The following is a 16,126-nucleotide window of genomic DNA, read 5'->3' on the forward strand; positions in this document are numbered from 1 at the left end:
TAAACAAATCAGATGCCTGTCACTTTTTCTGGTATCATATTCAGAAGCTACAACATCATACTCAATATATCTGTATTTACAGATTATCAACACATCACAGAAGCATTTGTTAGCTGTATCTGATTACTGTCAGGACAAAACAGATCCGATCGTTCTCATTCAAAATATCAAAACGTATCCAAACCACAGAAATCTGGAAGTGGCAAATCTAGATTATTTTTTTCTTTTTTGTCAATGTTGCATTTGGTTTAGCTATGGACTGCAACAAACTACATCCACCCACTACACCTGAAAAAATAGAGCAGTGCAGTACAAATATTCATGCATTCAGACTTTTCATTTTGCAAAAATGCAAGAGCAGTAAGATTTTGTAACTACTTCATTGTACAGTAAAGGGACACGTATATTATCCCAAATTTCCAAGTACGTAAAATCACATAGAAAAAATATCAATATCTATTAGTCATTTCATATGTGTTTACCAAGGACAAACATTCAGCTGCAAATACAATTTGTTTTCAGAACAGTAATACAATTTCATCTTAAATTAGAATTAAGAAGTCATTTTTTGTTCCTAATTTAATGTACAGACATTTGTCTGTTAGTGAAACACAATCAAACTTGTGCAAATACAAAAGAAGCAAGACATGTATGTGAAAGATAGCAGAAACTCGTTTTGTATGTTTAAAGGTAAAACCTCAGAGTTTGAACAACAGCGACGGGCTGAAAAGTAAAATATTGTAAATATGTTAAATCTGGCATGGGTAAAATACATATTTTGCAGTTTCGGATGAAAGTAAGAAAGTGTAAAGTCCCATTTTTTTGGTCCAACATATAATTTTGGCCTTACAGAAACAATTAAAATGCAAATATATTTCGTGTGCACAACGTGTCTTCTGATTCAGCTGTTTTTGTAATCACGTAAAAAATAAAACTTGTAATTGTCCTTAAAGATACTTTGTGAAGCAAAACATCTAAATGAACAGAGAAAAGATAAATAAAGACACAAGCAATGACTAAATGTTTCTCAGGATTTAAAGATAAATCTCTATATGAACATGACCATTCGTTATGAAAATTAAGTGTTTTATATTATCTGCATCTTACCAAATGCACTGAAACGTGTGCATGTGAAGTGCATTGATAGAATGGCCTATTCTAATTCTAGGATAATTAAAACAAGAGATTTTGAAAGTATGGAATGTGAGGCACACTTTCTTACGAACATCCAGATAAATGGAGAAATGTTGTGCTGTACATCTTGACCAGTGTAGCAATGACATTAGCAAATAGAAAAACAAACAAACAAAAAAAAAAACAGCATGTACAAAACACAATTCTGAAATACTTCAAACGCTGATGCGATTCAAAATGATAAATCAGGTCCCATAATCCGCCTTTAAAAGCAGATCTATCTACATCATCATGATGCAAACCAGAGAATCAAACAATAGAGTTTGTGTGCTTCTATCAAAGAGAGTTTAAACAGATTGAATTATACAAACGTCTTTAATGGTTTGGCAAATTATGCATATGGGAATTTAGAAATTAATAATGTTCTGGTTCTTACTGATAATGTCACAAATGCCATCACCTCTGCAGAAGATGTGACTGATTTGACATGAATAAACTGGTGCAGAGATACTTTAGCTACCTTGTCTGGCTCTGATATATTCAGAGGAGCTATGAAAACCAATCTAGGAGGTTGACAGGAGTAGGATGAATACTTAGTTTTTTACCTACAGTGCTGCTTTCCTTCCACAAGTCTCCATAACACAGAAGATCAACTGAAGAAACCGTCTAGAGCCACAATAGTCACAATGGGTCGACAGACCAAAAACAAGTTTACAGGAGTTTACAGAATACCATTTGATTTGGGCTTCAAGATCCTGTTGAGAGAGCGACCCCATCACCGGTGCTCATATTGTTGCGTGTGTGTGTTTTTGTTGTTCAGCGTGACCTCCTGAGAGTAACAGGAAATGGGAAAGGCCTTTAACAGTTCCAAATGCTGGTAGAAAGAAACCCAAAACTACTTGAGGCGGTAAAGTCTAATGCGGCTCCAACTTCCCAGAAAGCTTCGCTACTTGCTTCAAGAAAAGTTTTCTTGCTTGCCAGCGGACACCGTTCGGCGTATCCCACAATGCAGCTGTGTATGAGGGTTGCTGGTTTAACAGGACAGTTGGTTCTCCTTCGGAGGGTTCGAGTCCCTCGACTACATCTGCAACTCGGTGCAGATGGTGTTGTTCAGACAAAAAGTGAGATTGAAACATTAGCAAAATAAATAACCTACCGTCTATAAGTCTACGTAATTTTAAAGGCAAGCTTAAAATAGCACTTTACATATTTTGCTCAACAAGGGTTGCGAGTTAACGTGCAGAATGCAGTCGATAAATACATAAACACAAATATCGATCTATATATTTATTTATTCTCCGAAAAGGAACAAAAAAGAATACGCTACTTTATGCAACAGGAATCGTGTGGATTTCTAATAAATAACCTGACATGTGGAGTAAAGCCCTGCCCTTTAAAAGTTTAATTGTGAATGTAGTCTAGAGGTACGATCACATTTACTGAAATTTTACAGGCGAATTCCAGTCATTTCTATAGGAATCCATTTCGCACAAGGGGCGAAAAAAGTCACGACGCAGGTTTCATTCATCTTCAAGCTGGTCACGCGAAATTGCCACGCCAAAAGCTGCTTGGTATGAAAGTGACTTAATACGCCGCTACACTATCGACAACTGAAAACGGATTCCTTTGCCGACAAAATTTCGCTAACGTGACCGCACCTTACGAGGTTTTCTAACACGTCTTTGTTTTTTGCATCTCATCTAAGTCACTGACTCTGCTACATATCCATACTCTATAATATAACACTACAGATACTAAGAATTGCTTTGGTTTTTAAAAAATAAAACTTTATTCGGGTTTGGCATAGAGAAATGACTGACCCTCGAGGGTCTGGAAACTACTCGCCTTGGAGAACCCATTCTGCTTCCTGTGTGACGTGACGTCAACACGAATGCTACATTGTCAGGAATATTTCTCGGCGGGTTTATTAAATGCCCTTATTGGTTGACCTGCGGACAATGGATCTGTATGTAACTAGCCATGACTGGTTTTTCACAACCCTACGACTGCATGTTGCTGGTTACACCCATATCCATCTGCGAGGGTGTGTGTGTGTGTGTGTTATATGTGTCACGCCTGATTTGTATCCAACACTTAATATCTGTATCGGTAAAGAGGAGCGTTCCAGCCCCGGGCCAGTTGGCTGTATCTATCAGGGTGTGTGTGTTCATGCGTTTGGGGTCAGTGACGGGGTATATTGAACAAAGATACACACGTAGAGATAGAGAAGACGGGCATATTTAGAAGGGGATGTGGATGTTTCTAGGTGCACGAGGGGCTGGTGGCGCTCTCGAGCGAGGACTGGGAGAGCTGGCGCGTCAGGGGGCCGATGCTGGGGTCCGCCAGAGAGGAGGTGGGGAAGAGCTTGTACCAGCCGCCCACCATCGATGACAGATCCAGATCATCAAGGAGGATCTGAGCCATTCCCATGAAACACTTACTGTCCATGCGGCCATAATCACCCCACACGATCACCTGGAGAGGTTAAAGGTTACAAGAATTAGAATTAAAAATGTCTGCCATAAAACAGTAAATAACCAATACCATTTAAAAGTTTGGGGTCAGTAAGATTTTTTTTTATTATTTAAATTTATCTTTTTAAGAAATTGTACAAGGACCCCTTTCAGCAAAAGGGGTTTTTCTCATTGTGATGGATGATTAAGGGAAGTTGGGCTTTGTTTTCCCTCCTATTTATATTTCTGTGAAACAGGAAGCCATGGCTGTATAATTTCATGTATATAATCACACTGGAGTGCTCAAAATTGTGAATATGAATGGGGATATACTTCAGAGATATTTTACTCATAAGAATTTCTAGGGGTGCCAATAATTGTGTCCAACGTGTATTTGAGAAAAACATTTATTTCATAATGATATTTCCCCCGATTTTAAATTCTTATTATCCAATGAAAGGTTAGATTTTTGTGAATTTTTTAAATAAAAGATCAAAAAGATTAACAATGCAGATTAATTTTCACAGCCTTCTTTGATCATATTTCCCAAGGATGCCGATATTTTGGGCCATGACTGTATATATATATATAGGCTTTAATGTTAATTTTTAGTGTTTGATCATTTTCAATATTTTAAAATTATATTTTACACTACAAAAGTAAAATAAGACTGTGCAAGACTGTTAACATTTTATGGCCTTGTATACTTTTTTGGGGCCGCTGTATTTTTAGATGCTAGTATGCTGTTTTCTGGAGAATGTGTTTGTGCAGGACAGCTGGAGTGATTTTGACTGAATACCTGTAGCACTTTCCCCTGCGGGCTCTCGTCAAACATCAGGGATTGCTGGAAGGTTGGATCCAGGGATTTCTTCACCACTTTGGTTTTCTTCTTAGCGAGACACATTCCATTCTCCAGGACATAAACCTTTACATATGTTGCTGATAAAGAAGAAAATACCCAATGATAAAACAGTGTCCTTATCTAACAGGTAATGTGAATGCAATGATCCAACTCAATCATGTTTAACGGTGGGTTACCTGGAATGTTCTTTGAGCCTGGTTTAGGGGTCAGACCTCGGGCCTGCATGATCTCGACCTCTAACTGACCCCCTCTATCCACCACACAGATGTAAACATCACCTACACAGAAGAACCCATTCGCTTATGAAAGCCTTCTTGCAATGGGATCAATCAACAGCAGGTGGAGACAAAGAACAAGATACAACCTCCACTCCTGAGAGTTTTCCTTGATGTTTGATCATAAAAGAAGGAATTAGAAATGTATCTTTATGTCTAACAAGTCATTAACTCTAGTTCAGTGACCATGAGCTCCTGAAAAGGTTGACATTTATCAGACCTGGTGATTATGCAGATAAACTGATTGACTATCAGCTGAGTGCCACGGAGTGATACAGAATAGCACAGTACAATATAATTTATTAATAATTAATTCATATTAATATAGTATATTGTGTCCTTTTTCATGGATTATTTAGTGTACTTCATTATACCCCACATAGCAATGTACCCAACTTGATTGTCTATTTCCAAGTTGATGAATAAAGCATTTTTTGGCAGTCCAATCAATTAATGGTCCAAGACATTTTAATATGCAACTAAAACAAAAATGCAAAATAACCCTTTTTTTTATATACAGGATTTTAATTTAATTGTCAACTTAATGCTTTCTGAACTAAAATGTCTTCGAAAACTTAATCGCTTAACCGTACTTGCAATTCAGCAAAAATGTATTATACTTAAATTAAATGCATTTAGCTTAAAGCACTTCTTCTGACCCACATAAATAGAACTTAAGTATCTTTATGTCATTTCATTACTTCTATTGTTTTTTTTTAAATATGGTTAAAGTGTACTGTTAAATGAATTGTTGAATGCATTTGACAAACTAAAATATAATGTCATTTCTATTGAAACTTGTAGTCGTGACGTATTGTCAAGTATGGTGACCCATACTCGAAATTGGTGCTCTGCCTTTAACCCATCCAAGTGCACACACACAGCAGTGAGTAGTGAACAAATCCACACACACACACACACACACACCGTGAACACACACCCGGAGCAGTGGGCAGCCATGCTGCGGCGCCCGGGGAGCAATTGGGGGTTCGGTGCCTTGCTCAAGGGCACCTCAGTCGTGGTATTGAGGGTGGAGAGAGCGCTGGACGTTCCCTCCCCCCACCTACAATTCCTGCCGGCCGGGGGCTCGAACTCGCAACCTTTCGGTTACGAGTCCGACTCTCTAACCATTAGGCCACGACTTCCCCCTTGTATCTCCTTGTATCCTTGTATTCGGCCTTGTATCTCATATATTTGAAATTTCACATTTGTAATGATAAAGTAACAATTTATTATTTTAAATACATGAATGTATGTATAAATATATTTATGTGCTTAAACATTAATGTACTTATTACATGTAATAATGATTAACAAATTTTCATATGAATGCAGAAAAAAAATGTAAAGTAACCCTATTTATGAACCTGATGGTAATTGTTGTATTTGAGTGTATTCTGGCCAGTATGCAGGTGTCTTACCCATTGGCGGTGTGGCTAATGTCTGCCGCCCCACTATCTGAGCAGGACCCAGACCATCCAGGAAGTCACTGAACTGGCTCTCAGGGCCGAGGCGAGTGGTGGGGAAGATGAAGCTGAAATACACCCGGTGTGATGTGTGAAATGTGTGATCAATCAAACTCATCAATACAAAGCAGGTTTGTTTCTAACCAGTACAATATATAGTGCTCCTTCATCATTTACTGTGTCTAGTAGCTCACATCACACACAGATGAGTGAGTCTAATGAAACATGTCAAGATCTGAGCATATTTAGGGCTGGAACTAGCTATGATTTCGACTTATTTTTTAACTGATTAATTTGTGGATTATTTCTTTGATTAACCAATTTAATCAGATAAAAAAAAAAATCCAATATTTGTATATATATATATATATATATTAGTGCTGTCAAATGATTAATCGCATCCAAAATAAAAGTTTTTGTTTACATAATATATGTGTAAATATATATAAAATAAAAATTTAATCATTTAAATTCCTTTTTTTATTATTAATACTCATTATTTACACATTTTATCAATTAGTGGTTGCAGTCCTAATAATACCGCACCATATTTGAATTGTGACATTATTTTCATGGCAATTAAACACATTTCCTGCTGTATTGTGAAACAAATGTCATCATATCATATTATTAAAATTGTTAAATACTGTTGTACTGCCTTTAATTTATGATCTAAATAAAGCTAAACAGCTGTGGTCCAAAAAATAGGTTTCTGCTTATTTTATGCAAAATATTACATTTTTTTTAAAATGTGGACATGTTTTGTGAGATCTAAGCACATTCGGATGCAGTGATTAAATGTGTGAGGTGGTGGGTCATACTCACGTCCCATCTGAGCTGTTGCTGTTGGTGCTGCCATCTGTTGAGTCCTTACTGCCCTGCCGTGTGACACGGTTCCTCATCTCCACTGCGATACCCGTCTCTGTGCTCCGCCGGATGGTGCTGCGCAGCTTCTTTGTTCCACCATCTACACAAAAACACACACATATACAACCCTGCTCACTTTGCATGAATAAGGCATCAAACTCCTGGGCGGAAACTTCTTAAAAATATATACATTCACTGGCCAGTTTATTAGGTACAACTGTTCAACTGCAAATATCTAATCAGCCAATCACATGGTAGCAACTCGATGCATTTAGGCATGTAGATATGGTCAAGACATTCTGCTGAAGTTTTATACTCAAATGACCTCTACAGTCACCAGATCTCAGTCCAATAGAGCACCTTTGGGAGGTGATGCAATGAGCGATTTGCATCACGGATGTGCAGCCGACAAATCTGCAGCAACTGCGTGATGCTGTCATATCAATATGGAAGAGTGTTTCCAGCACCTTGCTGAATCTATGCCACGAAAAATTAAAGCTGTCCTGAAGGCAAAAGTGGGTCCAATACGGTACTAGACAGGCATATCTAATAAAGTGTCCGGTGAGTGTATATTATTTTCTTTTTCAGCAAATTATCAGTGAAAAGAGTTGTCAGAAATGCTGGTTGTCAACCTTAGGAGGTCAAACTAACCAATAAATCATTCAATTTTCATTAATTTTTAAGGGGTTTGCAGTTTTTGCAACCCTCTTACCAACATGTCTAAATGAAACTTTGTATCAATTTGCTTTTTTATTAGCAATACACAATAAATATCAAAACAAATTTAAAAAATATATATAAATAGAAAAAAATACTATAATGGGTAAATGGGTTGGAGAGTAACAGGGTTGCATATTTAGCCTAAAAGTAGCTGTCACTCAACAGGGGTCAGCAAATTTGAAAGATAGTTTTCAGATAGTTAGAAACATTTGTGTCCCTGGACCACAAAACCAGTCATAAGGGTCAATTTATTTCGAAATTGAGATTTATACATCTGAAAGCTGAAAATAAGCTTTCCATTGATGTATGTTTTGTTATGATAGGACAATATTTGGCCGAGATACAACTATTTGAAAATCTGGAATCTGAAGGTGCAAAAAAAAAAAAATCAAAATATTGAGAAAATTGCCTTTAAAGTTGTCTAAATTAAGTTCTCAGCAATGCATATTACTAATCAAAAATTAGGTTTTGATATATTACGGTAGGAAATTTACAAAATATCTTCTTCGAAAATGATCTATACTTAATATCCTAATGATTTTTAGCCTAAAAGAATAAATCTATAATTTTGACCCATACAATGTATTTTTGGCTATTGCTACAAATATACCCCAGAGGCTTAAGACTGGTTTTGTGGTCTAGGGTCACATTTCTCATTTTCATTTAGTTTAACTGGAGTAAAAATTACATATTAAAAATTGGATAAAAAGGCAAAGACGACAAAATGACTAAAATGAACTAAAATTACAAAGAAATTGTTTTAAAAAGCCATTCAAATTATGAATAAAAACTATAATATTATCTCAGTCACACAGTAGCAGAGTTGAATGGCTATGCTTCATGAATGCAATCAACACTAAAATGTGTAAGAAAACCGTTTTAATCTGATGATGTTAAATAATGGTGTCACAAGCAATGAGAAATTAGCTAATAGATAAAAATGTTTTTAATGCAATTAATTAAATATAATTTCAATCGATTCACAATTATAACATTGTATGATTACAATACATTCAGAAAGGTCAAGACCTTTATGCCTTGAAAAAAGTCACAGACATTGACGTGTAATGGAAAGTGGCACAGATTTAAACTCCTAAAATTTAATGCCATGTAAAACCACTGCATGAACAGCTCAAGTGTTTATGAAAAAGACAGCTGAGCTTATATGGTCTAGTCATATTTCATACCAGCAGTCATTTACTCGGGTACTAATGTAAACTCATCTGTACCCATACTCTGCATGACTTCCAGCTGTTTACAGCTGCTGAATTTAGCTGACACACTTTCCTGCCAAACAATCAATCCAGACATAGCAGAAGAGCTTTTGTCCTCAAGCACCAAATATGGAAATCAGAAGAGATAAACCACATGAAAATAGTGGTTAAATTTGTAACAGGGCTCATCAAAAATACAGTAGGTAACAATAAACAATTTAACTTTCTAACTAAAAACCTTCATGTTTCATATTCCCAGAGGCTCCTGTTGGAAGTCACCTGGGAGTTATAAAGTGCTACATCCATTATCAAGTGCACACTAGGGTGGTCCCCATGTTGCTGAGTGACAAGAAATAGCAAAAGCACTGACCATCTGAATCTGATGCATACTACACAAAACCTAAAACTTGTGGAAATAGCAAGCTCTGATCTGCCCACTGGGAAACCAAACTGCATTTACAGAGTACTGGGTTGATATTATGAGCGCTATTTACCAGGTTCTTGGCTTCACATCTTTCAAAGACATTCCAAGTTTTGTTTGAGGCACTTAGGAGCAAGTTCACATGTCAAACTGGGCAGAATATTTGGGTTCAACTTGGCTAAAGGTGCACCATGGTGAAAGCCGCATTTGATTTTATTCTTCTTTAAACCACTAAATGACACCAAAACTCACCACAGTATTTTTTTCTAAACATTCTTTCATGTGACAATGTGAAAATTTGCTTGAATCTTGACACAATTGGCCCTTCACAAAGACCCGTCCCCTTAGTTACTCTTGCTATGTCAGACAAGCCATGCCGCTCTCATGCCACATGTTCTTGCAACGTGATCTCATGATAATTCGTATGCATTTTACGTAAAATGTGGTTCTACAAAGCACACATTTACTTACGTTTTTACAGGCTCTAAAACGTACAATACTGATGTATTTTTAGCATTTAAATGTACAATACTGACGTTGTTACGGGAAGCAGACTCACACAAGGGATTAATATAATCACAGAAGCGTTTATTGAACAACAGAGCAAGGTGAGGATGAGTCTACAGTTCAAGGGACTGATTATAGTGGAGATGAGAACGTGAGAGAATGTCTTTGCCTTGACAGGAACTTGTGGAAGCAGGGAGAAGCACACACACCTCACTGGATGACTTGGGATCCAGGCTGTAGTGTTAGGCGGATCAGGGAGCTCCATGGCCTTGGCCCTTGGCCTGGCCACACAGGCTGTGACTGTATGGCCCCCCCCAAAATTTTCTTGGGGAAGTTCCCCTCTGGGAGCCATTGAGGAGGAGCGGGCTCTGTGGGGCGCACTGGAGGAGCGAGCACTTGAGAGCTCTCTGGAGGAGCGGACATTACGGGGCGCTCTGGAAGCGCAAACTCTTGGGGGCGCTCGGGCAACGAGTACTCTTGGGGGCGCTCGGGCAGCGCGGGGCTGGACGGAACCAGCGGAGACGTAGGAGACGCAGGAGGGCTAGACGGGACCAGTGGAGACGCAGGAGGGCTGGACAGGACCAGCAGAGACGAAGGACGGCTGGGCGGAACCAGCGGAGGCGCAGGAGGGCTGGACAGGACCAGCGGAGACGAAGGAGAGCTGGACGGGACTAGTAGATCCATAGGAGGGTACTCGCGAAGGAGCAGGCTCTGGGGAGAGGACAGGAGTCGAGAATTTAGGGAGTATCACCAAATCCAAGAGCTCCAGGGCAAGAACCGGCAGGCTTGTAAGTGCCGCGAACGGCGGCTCTGATACACTCGCAAACGGCGGGCTTAGCTTCTCCATGGACAACGGCACCATAGACTTCGCCGCGGACGGTGGAGACATTGACTTCGCCGTGGGCGGTGGTTGAGCTGAGTGAGGAGGTTTAGAATTACTCACGGAAGGTGGAGGGCTAGAATGAGGCGGGCTAGAGTGACGAGTGGCTGATGGGCTGGAATCTGGAGTTGGCGCGTCCTCCATTTCGCCTACTTGAAACGATGATCCTGCAATCCAAAAGGCGAAATTTAGGTACTGAGCCAAAGACCAGCTGGGGTCTCCAAGGGGCATAACCATTTGGATCTCTTCTTTCAGTCCAACTCTAAAACCCTCCATTAATGTGAGATCGCCGCAGAGGGCTTGGTAACTGGTGGTAAGAAATTCCTCCACACTCCTGTCCTTCTGGAACATAAATAATGTGTATCCTCCAGAAAGATTGTCTTCCTCCCTGGGACACACGTTTAAAGTAAAAAGTCGTGACGTATTGTCAAGTATGGTGACCCATACTCGAAATTGGTGCTCTGCGTTTAACCCATCCAAGTGCACACACACAGCAGTGAGTAGTGAACAAATACACACACACCGTGAACACACACCCGGAGCAGTGGGCAGCCATGCTGCGGCGCCCGGGGAGCAGTTGGGGGTTCGGTGCCTTGCTCAAGGGCACCTCAGTCGTGGTATTGAGGGTGGAGAGAGCGCTGTACATTCACTCCCCCCACCTACAATCCCTGCCGGCCGGGGACTCGAACCCGCAACCTTTCGATTACGAGTCCGACTCTCTAACCATTAGGCCACGACTTCCCCCAATAGTCGGGGGAAACTTTATGGAGGCTAACTCCAACCTCATCTTCGGTAAATTGGTCCGATCCAGATGCTGGAGTGCTGTGAGGTGTGTGACTTTGTAGTGGATGGTGATGAGGATCCAGTGACGTGCAGGTGTGTACAATCAATGATTAGGTGAAACCAGGTGAGGGCGTGCATTGTGATTGGAGAGGGAGAAGGAAAGACAGACTCGTAACAGACGTATTGACGGCACCTAAAAATGAATCCTTATGAATATTGAAATCACTGCATTTATTTTATTATTATTGTTGTTGTTTTTAGTTGTCATATCAATGGCCTTATTTTATCAATTGCATTTTTAAATTGTTTACTCGTTTACTTAATATGAAACGATAACATTTCGTTCTGTTCTGTGTGATTTCTGCTGCCAGCTTGTTTCCAAGTATAGGTCTACAAAATGCTAAACAAGACTACACTTTAAACCCTTAAAATAAATAACATTTCTGCAATCGTTTAACTATTACTTGTCATATAATGTTTACTTTGTTTGCCATGGGACACAAATGGGGTTTTCTCCGACATGCTGTGACTGACAACAGATCCATAAAATACACCGAAAACTAAACATAATTAAGAAATTACAAATTGTATTTGTGCGTGGTAATCCAAATCTTCAGAATCTATAGGACTGCGAGGAACAGACCTAGATTCAAGCCTTTATTTGGCTATCTTCATCTCCATCCCCATCCCGAGCAGCGAGTCCAGTGAGTCCATGTTTTACATCCTTTTATATTCACTATAAAATGGGTAGTTAAGGTTTGGAGGTAGGTTAAGGGCATAAAATCTAAATCACTTATCGATAAAATTATAAAAATGCATATTCGCTATAAAATGGGTAGGTTTAAGTTTGGGGGTAGGTTAATTAAGGGGTCTAAAAATCTAAATCACTTATTGATAAAATAAAAAGGCATTGATACAAATATCTTAATGATATAAAAGATACATAAACATTTTACGTTTTTTTCGCTAATAGTACGCAGCGATTTGTACGTTTTAAATGTTGAAATATGTCTAAATTGTACAATGAGACCAGGCTGGTTCTTACGCAGTGAAAAGTACATCGCGAAGCAAAGACAACACTGACAACACACCGACAAATAAGACTTTCAAATTTTGTCATTTTTTAAAAAGAAATTCAAACAATAATTACCATTTTGTGGCTCTTAGATGTGTTGTGACAGATCACTGTAGCTCCTCAGTTAAAGCGACATATGAACCGATCATCTCTTTCTCTTTACTAGTTATAGCATTAAATAAACATGAATGAACATCAGAAGGTACTTGTATCAAACACGGAAAGATGTCAATACACACCATTTTTCAACTTCAAGTCCACCGACAATTATCTACTCTCCTGTCTGGGTTGTTTGTCAAAAAAAAAAGGCAGATTCTGTGTTTTGATTGGTCAGATAACCTGTCAATCAAACTCCCTGCAGATGGGCAGGAATACAAAGTTGATTCTGCCCTAATTTGAGCTAATTAATGTTTTTTTTTTATGTTACAGAATAGACATTAATGTAGCAAATGAGAATCAATATAATTACAGAAAATATTTTAAGCCAAAAGTCTTGTTAATGATTTTCAATTTTGTTTGAGGTAATTCAATAAACAGTTTTTCAATAACTGAAGAATATGTAAAAATATTATATATATACACACACATATATACACACACACACACATATACTGTATATATATATATTTAAACAAGCATAACAATCATAAATCATAACAAACATATTTTTTTTATTGTTACTACTGTAAAGCCATTTTCAATAATATTAAGCTTTCTTTACTTTTAAAAAAATAATTTTCTTGTATTTGTAATGAACATTTTAATGACAGTGTGTACATACTGAACAATTACATGTTTCTTAATTTATCAAAATAAACAGAAAATAGTAAAAACTTTGCTGAAGTGATTGTTTTGAACAATTATTAACTCAAATATTATTCAAAGCATTAATGAACAATGTCCTTTTGCTTATACTAGTGAACTTTGCTGCTTAACTACACAGTTGCCATTGTAGAGCTGCTTTAGAGCAGAATTTAGCATCTGTCTCTTATCTGAAACTGTCTGCATCATTGGTTCTGTTATTTTCCTTTTTATTACTGTGAAGCTACTTTGAAACAGTCTGTATTGTATAAAGTGCTATATAAAAAAGGCTTCCACAAAATGTGTTGATCCATCAATGTTCAATAAAAACATATGTTTTTTTTCTCTAACTGTACACTATGGGAGCAGTGAAAAGCACATTTTCTTGAGGTGTGCCGTCAGCCATGTTGTACCCTGCCATAAGTCAAAGGTCTGGCTGTGTGAGACTCCGGGGGGGTTTTCTGTCAACCATGCCTCTAACTCTTTCAGATGTCCATGAGTTTGTAGAATGATGGCAAGCGGCTCACAAACCTGGAAGATGCACAAGACAAGCACATCCAGCAATCTGTTAGAGCCTGGCGATGACAGCCAAGCTGCTGACCTCACCATATAAAGTGAGAGAGTGGACAAGAGAGAGAGAGAGAGAGAGAGAGAGAGAGAAACAGGCTGCCGTTAAGAAAGAGATAAAGAGAAAAACATGGTGCTCCATTCTGTGCCAAAGATGACATCTGGGAGATAATGTAAGGTGTAGAGCAACAGAGAGTGGATGATGACTTCATAATTACATCCAAGATCAGATAGGAGCCAATAAGACAATGAGCCACAGGACTAACGCTCTGATATATGCATACTACCGTTCTTAGTATTTAAAGGGAATTAAAGGGATAGTTCATTACAATTCTGTCATCATTCAATATATGGGCATTATCCTTCTAAAAGGGTTAATCTGATAAGAGTCAAATATTTCTTCCAAGCTCAGATGTGCACAAAAAAGAGAAAATGTTTGTGGTTTGTTATATTTTTGAAGTAAACATACAAATTGTATTAAAAATAACAGAGAGAGCAAACATAGATTTCGAATAAATGCTGTTCTGTTGAACCTTCTATTCATCTAGTATTCAAAAAAACATTCTTGAGCAGCAAATCAGCATATTTGAATGATTTCTGAAGGATCATGTGACTGAAGACTGGAGTAATGATGCTGAAAATTCAGCTTTGCATCACAGGAATAAATTACATTTCAAAACATACTACAATAGAAATCAGTGATTTAAAATTGTAATAATATTTCACAATTTTACAGTTTTAACTGTATTTTTGACCAAATAAATTCAGCCTCAGAGAGCATAAAAGTCCTCTTTCAAATACATAAAAAAATATAAAAATCCCAGATGCCAAACTGTGTAGAGTAGTGTATTTTAGTCAGATGAAACAATCACAGCAGCACGCATATAATCAAATTTTCAACGTTTGGAAGGCTAAAATCAATCCTATTACTCTCATGAAATGATTCAAAAAATTTTCAATAACATAAAAAACAGCTAGACTGCAAATGATGCTATGTTCTAAACTGACATAGTGATATGAATCACAACAGTGTCGTTTCTGCAGAAGACGACGTACAGGCAGACTGCAGAACAGCAAGTATTGCATTCCCAGCAGACACTTGCTTACTGTCATGGAGCTCACAGTACAATAAAATAACTGCAAGAGCGAGTGCAAGACACAGAGAGAACGAGAACAGCTTTCTAAAAATACAGAGAGAACATGCACAAGGAACACAGAGCAACAAGACCACAGTCACCATTCACTGAGGTGTTCAATTAAAACTGAACTACATGTGATTGTGGAAAGACAGATGATGCTAAAACACCGCAGACGCTGTGGCAAGCAAATGTTTGGGAAATATAATATGTGACATTTTAGAACAGGTACTGTGTGGGACGGAATACCTGCATGATGTTGACTTATATAAACAGGTTATTTTACACTAACAGCTGGCTGGCTGTGTGGTAGTGAAAGGGAAGTGTACATACAGTTGACACCTCGGGCAGGACCGTATGTGTGACAGTTGAATCTCTGTTTGCAGTGGAATAAAGTGGCCACTGAGTTCAGGGATGATGATCCTATAGGGAACAGGAACAGTCTGTCTGTCTCTGTGTGTGTGTGTGTGTGTATGTGTGTGTGGAGTCTTTGTTTAAAGATGAAGAGCGTAATTTGTTTCTACCAGCAGTGTTGGGGAAGCTACTCTGAAACTGTAGTTTGACAAGCTACAAGCTACTCGTAAGTTAAAGTAGTTAAACTACAGTCAAGCTACCCTTTTGGAAAAGTAGTTAGCTACACTACAAGTTACTATCAAAAAGTAGCTAGCTACATTGAAACTACTTTTGATTTTTTTGAACAACGTATATTATAAATAACTGAATAAGTGTCTGAGGAATGTTTTAAGTAAAATATTTAGTGTTTAAAACAATGCAATACAATTATGATTTCAAAGAGTATTGTTTTATTACACACAACACTCAAATATCTCAGACTGTTACAAAAAGTGTAACCTTTACTTGTCGTTTCTTTGAGAGACATGAACTTGGACAAATAAGGCCATGGGTAATTAACGTTAGTTGTTTCTCCATCCTCCAAATCTGCCGCCACGTCTTGCTCCATCATG

The 16,126-nt window shown here is 38.1% G+C and overlaps 1 protein-coding gene across 1 annotated transcript in view; it reads right to left on the bottom strand.

The window, feature by feature from the left end:
- Window positions 1-230: 230 nt before the first annotated feature.
- The window catches only part of LOC306847410 (regulating synaptic membrane exocytosis protein 3-like), a 77,776-nt gene continuing 61,880 nt past the window's right edge, over window positions 231-16,126 (bottom strand). Inside the window, exons 3-7 of the mRNA XM_079381341.1 lie at window positions 7,016-7,157; window positions 6,146-6,258; window positions 4,626-4,727; window positions 4,387-4,526; window positions 231-3,609 (exon numbers count right to left, since the gene is read on the bottom strand). Coding sequence (XP_079237467.1) covers window positions 3,397-3,609; window positions 4,387-4,526; window positions 4,626-4,727; window positions 6,146-6,258; window positions 7,016-7,157 — 710 coding nt within the window. The 3' untranslated portion in view covers window positions 231-3,396. The remainder of the gene's footprint in view (window positions 3,610-4,386; window positions 4,527-4,625; window positions 4,728-6,145; window positions 6,259-7,015; window positions 7,158-16,126) is intronic.

The sequence above is a fragment of the Barbus barbus genome, assembly GCF_936440315.1.
Source record: "Barbus barbus genome assembly, chromosome: 27".
NCBI classification, from domain to species: Eukaryota; Metazoa; Chordata; class Actinopteri; order Cypriniformes; family Cyprinidae; genus Barbus; species Barbus barbus.